Raw genomic sequence first — 9,870 nt, forward strand, 5'->3', positions numbered from 1 at the left:
GTTATTTTTCAAAATTTTAAAATTAAAAAATATTGAATATAAAAACAAAAAATAACAATTCAATCTCAAAACAACACAACTACACATCCAAGCATTTTTGTATCAAAGTCTAACCAAGCAGACCAAAACTCAACAAAAATCACTTTTATTACACTCGCATATACACACGCGCGTTTCAATAATGCTTATTCATCTTCGTCTTCGCGTTCTTCCTTTTTCTTCGCTTTCCTCCTTCTTTGTCTTCGCATTCGTTCTTCTTCTTCTTCGTCTTCCTCCTTCTTCTTTTTCACGTTCCTTCTTCTTCTTTGCGTGTTTTCTCTCAATTGTCATTCTTTTATTGTTATTGTTGTTGCTGCATTTTTTCTTTTTCTCCTTTTAATTGAGGTTCATTTGAATCCAGAAATGAACCGAATTTGATTTAGATTTGGTGAATACTTAACAGTAGTATCAAGTGAACCTAACTCAATTCACAAATGAACCGAATTCAATTCAGATTTGAACAAAAAGTGATAAACATTCAATCAGCAAGAAAATCACATTTCAATTCATTTCTGCATGCAAATGAATTCAATTAAACTAAGAGATGAACCGAATTTCTTAAGGAATAACAGATTTGGTAAGTACTTAAAAATAGTATCAAGTAAACCTAACTCAATTCATAAATGAACCAAATTCGGTTCAGATTTGAACAAAAAGTGATCAACATTCAATCAGCAAGAAAAGCACATTTCAATTCATTTCTGCATGCAAATGAGTTCAATTAAACTAAGAGATGAAACAAATTTCTTAAGGAATAACATATTTGGTGAATACTTAAAAATAGTATCAAGTGAACCTAACTCAATTTGTAAATGAACCGAATTCAGTTTAGATTTGAACAAAAAGTGAATGCAAATGAACTTCATTAAACTAAGAGATGAATTGAATTTCTTAAGGAATAACAGATTTGGTGAATACTTAAAAGTAGTATCAAGTGAATCTAACTCAATTCACAAATGAACCGAATTCAATTCAAATTTGAACAAACAGTTAAAATTAAAGAATAAAAAATTTAGTCAATACTTATTAGCAATATCAAGTGAAACTCAATTAACACACAAATGAACCGAAATAAACTAAAAAATGAATCAAAATTATTTAATAATGGCATCAGAAAAAATCAGAACTAATAAAGATGTTAGCAAAATATTGGTGTTATTGGTGATGACGATAACGAAAAAGGAAAAGAAAAAGAAGAAGACGCAACATACCTACGTGTGCTATGGAAAGTAAAAGTAGTGTATTTTCATGGGTTATGGTCACGAAGACTTTGGTTACAGATTATGGGATCCGGTGATCAAGAAGATAACTAGAAGTCGAGATGTGATTTTTCTTTAAGACCAAACTATTGAAGACCTTGAAAAGACAGATAAGTCAACAATAACTGTTAGACGTTCTACTGATGATGAACCTGGTCCTTTCACTAGACCTCCTATTGATGGGGGAGATGTACAAGTTGATAATGATGGTGATGATTTGCATGATGAACCTACACCTCAACCTGAGGTGCCAGATGTAGAAGTTCCACCAGATGTTGAAGTTCTACCTGAACCATCAGTTGAGCCTAAATTGAGAAGATCTACTAGAGAGCGTCATCCTTCTCAGAAATACTCTCCTCATGAGTATGTGATGAACATTGAGACTGGGGAGCCAGAAAGCTATCAGGAAGCTATGTCTGATGAGCATAAGAAAGATTGGTTGAAGGCCTTGCAAGAAGAAATGAAATCCTTGCATGAGAATCATACATTTGAATTGGTGATGCTACCGAAGGGTAAGAGAGCATTGAAGAATAAATATGTGTTCAAATTGAAAGTGGATGAAAATATCTCATGGCCAAGGTACAAATTTCGATTGGTTGTGAAAGGTTTTGAGCATAAGAAATGTATTGATTTTGATGAGATTTTATCTCCAGTTGTGAAGATGTCCTCTATTCGAGTTGTGATTGGATTGGCGGCTAGCTTGAATTTAGAGGTTGAGCAGCTTGATGTGAAGACTACATTCCTTCATGGTGACATAGATAAAGAAATTTATATAGAGTAACCAGAGGATTTTGAGGTTAAAAGAAAGGAGCACCTTATATGCAAGTTGAAGAAGAGCTTATATGGGTTGAAACAAGTGCCAATGCAATGTTACACGAAATTTGATTCTTTCATGGAAAGTCATGGGTATAGTAAGACTTCTGATCATTGTGTATATGTTAAGAAATTCTCTGATAGTGATTTTATAATTCTCTTGCTTTATGTTTATGACATGTTGATTGTTGGTCATGACACTAAGAAGATTGAAAGTCTTAAGAAAGACTTGAACAGTTCCTTTGCTAAGAAGGATTTAGGTCCTGCAAAGAAAATTCTTGGTTTGAGTATCACTCGTGACAGGAAGAATGGAAAATTGTGGTTATATCGCAGCAGAAGTATATTGAGAAGGTTTTAGAGAGGTTTAGCATGAGTAATTCCAAACTTGTTAGTACTCCACTTGCTAGTCATTTCAAGCTGAGTTCGTGACAATGTCCTACAAGTGAGAAAGAGAAAGTAAAAATGAAGAAGATTTCATATGCATGTGCAGTTGGCAGTTTGAACTATAATAGAAGAATAATAGAAGTATAATGAACTAAATTCTCAATGACCTATTTATCCTTCGAACTTTATTTGCAAAATGACGTCAAGGACTTATTTGTCCTTCGAACTTTATTCTCCTTCCAGCGTGGCACCGTAACGAACACCTGGACACCATTTCAGCCACGTCAGCCAGTTCTGTTTGGTGTATGAGAGGCAAATAGACGGAAGGACTAAATTGTCCTCCGTTTGTTAAAGTCATGAACTTTTTTGTATTTAAATTTTGTTAGAAATGTATTTGTCAAAAATTTAAAAAGTCAGGATCTATCTATCTTTTTTCCTATTTTTTATTTCTATGAACACAAAACGTCATTAATTTTTTCACTTTATTACAACACATTAGTGACGTTTTGACTAATTTTAATTTTTAAATTTATTAAAATAACAAAATGGCGATGCCAGTTTTTACTTTCATAATTAAAATAAAAAAGTTAAACACAAAACGACAATATTGTTTTTTTATTTTAAATAAATAAAAAAAATTCTTTACACAAAATGGCATCAACGTTTTGTATCTTCTGACAAGTGAACAAGTTTTGTATAGTAGGATAAAACTCATGTAAAGCTAAATAACATAGTGTAACACATCTTTGAGCAATATTAAAAAAAATTAACCATATAACTTCTTAAGAATTTTTAAAATTTTTAGATAATTTTTTTTTATAAAGACGAATAGTATGATTTTGGGATTGAATTGTCTAAACGAAATAAAAATTTGAGAACTGATTAATGAGTAACATTTATTAATGATTAAAATATCCGACTATAAATTTTTTAAGAATTGATTTAGAGTTTTTTTGTTGACTTACTCAATTGACTATTAACATTAGCATAATAATAATTTTATAATTAGGTCCAAATAGAAATTAGTGGGGCTAAGACTTTTTGGCGGAGCATGTTTGAGTGTTTGACAGGCTTTAATTGTGAAATGGGGATTGATTTTGCAGGTTTGATGTAACGTTGTGGAAGTGGCCCCCCTTTTCCAAAAAAGTTGATATGCAAACAAAAGTGCTGTCAGCCACTCACATGCATAGTTTGCTACTTTTTTTCCAATCCAAATTAAATAAAAATGTTTTTTAATTAATTAATTTTTTTCATTTTCCTCCTTGGCCTACGCCAACTTAGCTTTAATCTAATTAATTGATTGATATTCCTAACCGGAGAAATATAACCAAGGTTTCTCTAATTACATTATCAAATGTTTAATATTAGTAATAAGATTCGAATACTATTGGCAAATAAAAAAATTGAAACCTGAAACTAGAAACTCCAATCCAAGCATGGGGATTGTTTCATAATATAGACCATGAAGAAACAAGATCAATAACTAATTGTTGTAGCTAGTTTCAGTAAATTACAAAAATGACATTAGGTGAAGGATTTGATCACTTAATTGTCATTGACAAGCAAACAAATAAAAATACAAAGGATGTTAAAGGCCTTTGTTTCTTTAGGCTTTTAAGAAACTTAGCCACACTTACCCACTAACCTTACATGGAGAATCGTTCAATATTTTTAACAAAAGAAAAAAAAAACAAAACTTTCCACTAGAAAAAAAAAAGGGTATACAAGAGAAGAGGATAGAAAGAAAAGAAAAAAGAACGGGGATTTAACATTAGGGTTTAATAATGATACAAGGGAGAAGACTAGGCTAGGATAATTTGCATTTTCTTTTTTCAATTTTTTTCCCTTCATCTTGGATTTTTTTTAGCCTCATTGACAATTAGGGTTTTTACCAGGTCCTCCATAGTAGAAGTAATGTCCCCAGTCACCATTACTTCCTGTTTGAACATCATAGCAATTTGATTGCTCAGTGAAGGTTCCAAGTCCCTTTGGAGCTTTGAGATTGTTGGAGCTATCAACCACTTGAATGTTCTTGAAGTAGCTTGATTTTCCAAAACCCTCTTCAGGGAAATGGCCACTTCCCATTTGAGTTGAAGTGTGTTGGCCATCAGGCTCAGAATTCACAACCTCACCACCCCATTCAATCATGGAGGCACTGTCTGCCAAGTATGAGAACAAGAATGAAGGCCAATATCCCAATACATAGTCATTCCCAAATTGCATCCACCAGTGTCCCTCTTTTGGATCCTACATGGAAAAAAAAAAAAAAAGAGAAAATAGAAAAGGTTTAATACTTAATACCATTAACGAATTTGATGGTTTAAAGAGAGGGTCCGTTTCGTGATGGGCCGTCTGTGTCTTTGTATTTTCTGTCCTGAAACAATTACTAAATGATGCCTAAAAGAACATGTGAATATCTTATACAAACTGTTGCTAGTGGTGTAAATGTGTTTCCGCATTGCGCAATCATCGGTGTTAGTACATAAGCAAGTTCATCACAGTTGCTTTGCCCCACTCATCAATTACAGTTGGGGTCCATTATCATGATCAAATTTCAAAAAGGAGATGAGAAAAGAAATAAATGGATCCTTAGGATCCTACAAAGATGATTCTAATTTCCAACTATGCTGCCAACAATACTGGCTAAAATGTCTTTTTTACTGGTCAGTTGATGGGTGAAAATATGAAGAATTTAAGATTCCAATCAAACCTATAACATGTTATAAACTGACAACTTGACTCTTCCACATGACATGTCTTATACCTATAGAAGAAAAAATGAATCCAAGCACTCATGGACATTATTAAATCGGTCCCAAAGCCAAACAAACACTAGCTGGGAAGATGATTACCCGGTGCTTATGTTCGCAGATAGATAATGTGATGACCTTTTTTTTGGGATTTTTACCTTCCAGATAAGGATGCTGATATCATACTGGGAGTTTCTGTAAGCAGAAACCGGAGATATGCTTGCACCCATTGATATTTCGCTGTTGACCTGAATAAATCCTGAGCAAAGAAGATTGTAGCAACCTGTAGCTTGATATGCATCACTCTGTAGAACATAGCATGTGAGGTTTGATTGCAAAATAAAAGCAATATATGAATATAGGAAAGGTTAAAAGGTAAATACTTACTGTCCAGTAGGTGAATAACCGAGTGTTGTTATCGCCGTATAAATCAGGGCTAACCTGTTATCATCAATAAATAGGCATCAGAATTTATACAAACTAAATGTGGACTTCAAAAATCAATTTCTTTCTTAGCATACCTGCCAGCCAGCTTCAATGCTGTTAAGATCTTGGCCGAACGAGCCTCCTAATATCCAGAGCTGCGACAAGCTGAACTCATTCGCCTGCTGAATCTTAGGTTCCCACACATTAATAGTGGCTTTTGCTCCATAGTACTTGTCCCCTTCAACATATGCTATTGCATGCTGAATCAACAACAACCAGCAAGTAAATTAGACCAATGCCAATTATAAAATAGAAAACATCAAAATTGAAAAAAAAAAATTAAGAGGAACAATCGATAATACCTGATGACCACTCTGGTTAATAAGATCAGGTTGTGCTGACCTAGGCTTCGGGATTGACCTGTGCTTCTTCCTTCCATATCTTTTAACTGAGCTAGCTCTAAGGACATCCTCTTCCTTTGTTCTCCGAATTGGTATTGTGTCTTCGGGGCATTTCCCATTCACATGCCACAGCTGATTAATCTTCTCTTTGGGTTTTTCAGAAACCTTGTTCTCATCAAATAGCCCTTCAGGGTGGAAACTAGGCCTCATCTAAATCAATTAACCAATAATGCAATCCAGTGTTAGGGAAAAACAAACATAAAAGTTTAAGAAAAAAACTGATAATAATAATAATAATAGTAATAATAATAGGAGAGAATAAACCAAAGATTAGATTCTGTGTGAAGATAATATGGACCTGAATTTTGTGATCTTTAAGGAAAGGATGATCAAAAGCCGGTTGCTTAGAGATATGCACACAATCTATGAAATCCCCATCTGGACTCTGCACAATCCATAAATCACACTATTAACACTACAAAAAAAAATACTAAGCAAAATAAAATATTCAAAGCAAAGCTTCGTTAATTATATTTCCATTTTTTCTAATGTTCAGTAGGTGATTTTGATAAAAAGTGGGGAATGCCAAGAAAAGAAAATCATCGCCCAAGTTCTTTCCTTCCAGTACTTTCTAGTTGCTACTGCTTCAGAATCCAGCCAATAATTTCTTAGACAAAGGGAATTTTTCTTTTTCCAGGAAATAAGAAGTATGAACAGGTAGAAGAAAATATTAAAAACATAGAAGTATAGAACATAGCTTGAAGAAATCAAAATGTCAACATAAAAGATCTACATTTTTTTTATACAATCCGGGGAGGAAATACGTCAAAAAAATAAACAGTAGGAGCCAAAGATTATTTTGATTCCTGAGTGAAAAATATCTGAAAGCCACACAAATCACTGTTCAAACACAACATCACCCCCTTTAGCTTACCCAAATAAAAAAATAATATTTTTTCTTCAAAACCAAACTATTCTTTGGGAGGAAAAAGAAAAACCCTAATTAAAAACATTTTTTTTTCTTTTGGGGGAAACCAAAAAGGGAAGAAGAAGAAGAAGAAGAAGAAGACCTGAATGGTCTTAACAGGAGGCTTATTCAAGCGATTCAAATGCCTATTGACTTCAAGCTTCTGTCTTGAACCACCGAGCCTAGCAGCACAGGAGTGAGAACTAAAGAGACCCAACAACAACAATAACAACAGAGAAAACAACACTACTGAAGAAGCCATAGCTGCTTGCTTTGAAAGAAGAAGAAGAAGAAGGAAAACGGAGATGCAGGGTTAGGGGTTGTGTTGGAGGGTGTTGAGAGAAAGCATTGGAGAATGCAACGCAACGCAAAAATCCAATGGAAAACAATGGAGACCTCACTTTTTTGTGCTGCTCCGCTTTCTATGAAGGAAGCCACTCACTCCCCCACTCTCACTTCACATTAAGCTATCTCCTTTCTTTTATTCATCTCACTTTCTTCTCTTTTGTTAAAATTAATTTAATTTTGATGCCCCTTCGTTTTAGACATGCATCAAATTAGTAACGTAAATAATATATATAATATATATTAATTGAAATCAACGGTTAAAACAATTAGAATACCGGTGTTGCTCGATACATTTGAAATTTTTCCTAATATACACTAAAAAAATGTATAGGCCTACTGTTAACCTAAAATGCTAACTTGCTAACTGAACATGTGCCTTAGTCATTTTTTCGGTATTCAAAATGCGAATATTAGAAAATACTTATTAGTTCAATCCACCATGCGTTGATGTTAATATGTGACATCTAATTTTCTTAATTTTGGTCAGTTGCACTTAATAGTAGAGCTATAACCAAGACCAAAACTATGAATCATATAATTTAACAAATTTTAATATAAGATTTTAAATAAAAGAAATAGTTTAGTTTTGTAAGGCAAATCAATGAAAATAAATTTTAAAATTAACATTTAAAATATTATTATAATCTAAAGAAATATTAATTATTAATAAATTAAGGAGAATCACCTTCTAGCTCTCCCTACTACCTTGTCATTTTTCCCTCTCCTTTTTCATGTCATAACAGTGTTCAGTTGTTCACAGTAAAGCGAAACGTTGAAGGTGGAACATCACATGACACAACCATCATCATCTTCAATTCCATCACAAATATTCGTACCCGAAAAAAATATTGGAATATATTAATCAGACGTTGAAAAAAATGTATTAAAAGAAAATTAACCTTAGAAATTGCACGAGGGGGAAAACCAAAAAGCATGGGGAAAAGTTTATTTTTAATAAAAGGATAAAAACGAAGAATATGTGGGTCTGTGCATTCGTATTTTTAATGCATTTTTTCATGAATGTGTTGTGTCTTCAGTCTTCACTCTAAGCTACTTTTGTCGTTTCAATAGACGCACTATGCATTCTTTTTTATCGTATTATACTGTATGTATTTATTAAACGACCCTTAGGGTTAGCCACTTTACCGTTTTATCCTTTTTCGTTTCAAATTTGTTCCAATTATTATTCATTTCACACGAGAGAGTAATCGATTAAATTAAATGTGTATTTATTTTGTAACGTGCCTTACAACATCAAATTATTCTTAGCTTTTAGGACATTTGGGACTACAACCCCTCCTTTTTATGAACTTAAAAAGACCTACTTTTGTTTTCGTTCCAACTTTAGTGTTATTCTACTATGTTTGTATTTGAAGACATTTATATCTTAAAGATTTTGTTGACATATACTCTTAAGATAAGGACACATCATAAAATTATTATTAAAAAATAAATTTTTTATTTCAATAAATATATAATAAATATTTAAAAATTTTAAATTTTAAATTTTTTATAAAAATTTTAATTAGTAATTTTAACATGTGCTATTGACACATATTTGATAAACTCATATGATGAAGTTATTATTAAAAAAGGTTTTCAACTTTTTATTTTCACAAATACACAATAAATATTTTAATATTTTAAATTTTGCACCTTTTTTTAACCCATATCTTAATTACATAAACTCTCAAGTATTTATGTGTAATTAGAATTTAAAGGAATAAGTATTGTTTTAGTTCCAAGTTGAGGGTTTAGAATCGAAACAGTCTCTAACGTAATTTTTTATTTAGAATTATCCTTAATGTTTTTTTTTTCGTTTTAAAATCGTCCTTTTAACTTTTTCTGGACAAAAATATCCTCCACCACTACCAGCACCTTTACCTCCCACCAGCACCAACACTTCCACCACCAAGAATAACAAGATCAATGAAATCAACACAAATTCAACAAATCAACACAAATTCAACAATCAAATCAACATACAACAACAATAAAATCAGAAAACAACAAATTAAAATCAGAATTAAAAGTAAAAACAGAAGCAGTCATAGAAGCAGAAGCTCAAGCAGAAGCAAAAAAACAGAGGCCAAAGCAAAGAACAGAAGTCGAAGCAAGAAGAAGAAGCAGATGCAAAAGCCGAAGCAGAAGAAGTAGAAGAAGAAGTAGATTCAGAAGAAGAAGCAGATGCAGAAGCTGAAACAGAACCACCGGCGCTTCCCCGACGGCAGCTTGTGGGCAAATCGGCGGCGACGACTCAGCGGCGTGGTCTCCCAATGACGATCTGACGACGGCGGCGAACCCTAGCAGCGCCGACGCATCACCTTTCCCTCTTCTCTTCTCCCCTGTCGTAGTCCCTCTCTCCTTTCTTCTTTCTTTCGGCGACGACAGCTCCAAGCTTCGCCGGCGCCGTCCCCCTCCCCTCCCTTCCTCTTCCCCTTCCCCCTCTTCTTTTCCCCTTTTTCTCCCCTCCCCCCTTCTTC

General features: G+C 33.3%; 1 protein-coding gene and 1 long non-coding RNA gene across 2 annotated transcripts in view; one reads left to right on the plus strand and one right to left on the minus strand.

Annotated features, from left to right (window-relative positions):
• The window catches only part of LOC110270331, an 18,327-nt gene extending 11,038 nt beyond the window's left edge, over positions 1–7,289 (plus strand). The window contains exon 2 of the long non-coding RNA XR_002359746.1: positions 7,120–7,289. This is a non-coding gene — a long non-coding RNA (uncharacterized LOC110270331). The remainder of the gene's footprint in view (positions 1–7,119) is intronic.
• LOC107631094 lies at positions 3,974–7,511 on the minus strand. The gene is made up of 7 exons (XM_016334422.2): positions 7,143–7,511; positions 6,431–6,517; positions 6,034–6,282; positions 5,767–5,931; positions 5,633–5,686; positions 5,404–5,550; positions 3,974–4,742 (listed from the first exon to the last, which is right to left on the minus strand). Exons 1-7 carry the CDS (start codon positions 7,299–7,301, stop codon positions 4,365–4,367), a joined length of 1,239 nt encoding a protein of 412 aa, XP_016189908.1. The 5' UTR covers positions 7,302–7,511; the 3' UTR covers positions 3,974–4,364.

The sequence above is a fragment of the Arachis ipaensis genome, chromosome B03 (assembly GCF_000816755.2).
Source record: "Arachis ipaensis cultivar K30076 chromosome B03, Araip1.1, whole genome shotgun sequence".
NCBI lineage: Eukaryota > Viridiplantae > Streptophyta > Magnoliopsida > Fabales > Fabaceae > Arachis > Arachis ipaensis.

Coding starts and splice junctions, on each gene's coding strand:
- LOC107631094 (XM_016334422.2), bottom strand. CDS start 7,301: ATGGCTTCTTCAGTAGTGTTGTTTTCTCTGTTGTTATTGTTGTTGTTG. Junction 6,283..6,430: donor TTAAAGATCACAAAATTCAG/GTCCATATTATC, acceptor TAATTGATTTAG/ATGAGGCCTAGTTTCCACCC. Junction 5,932..6,033: donor TTAACCAGAGTGGTCATCAG/GTATTATCGATT, acceptor TTGTTGATTCAG/CATGCAATAGCATATGTTGA.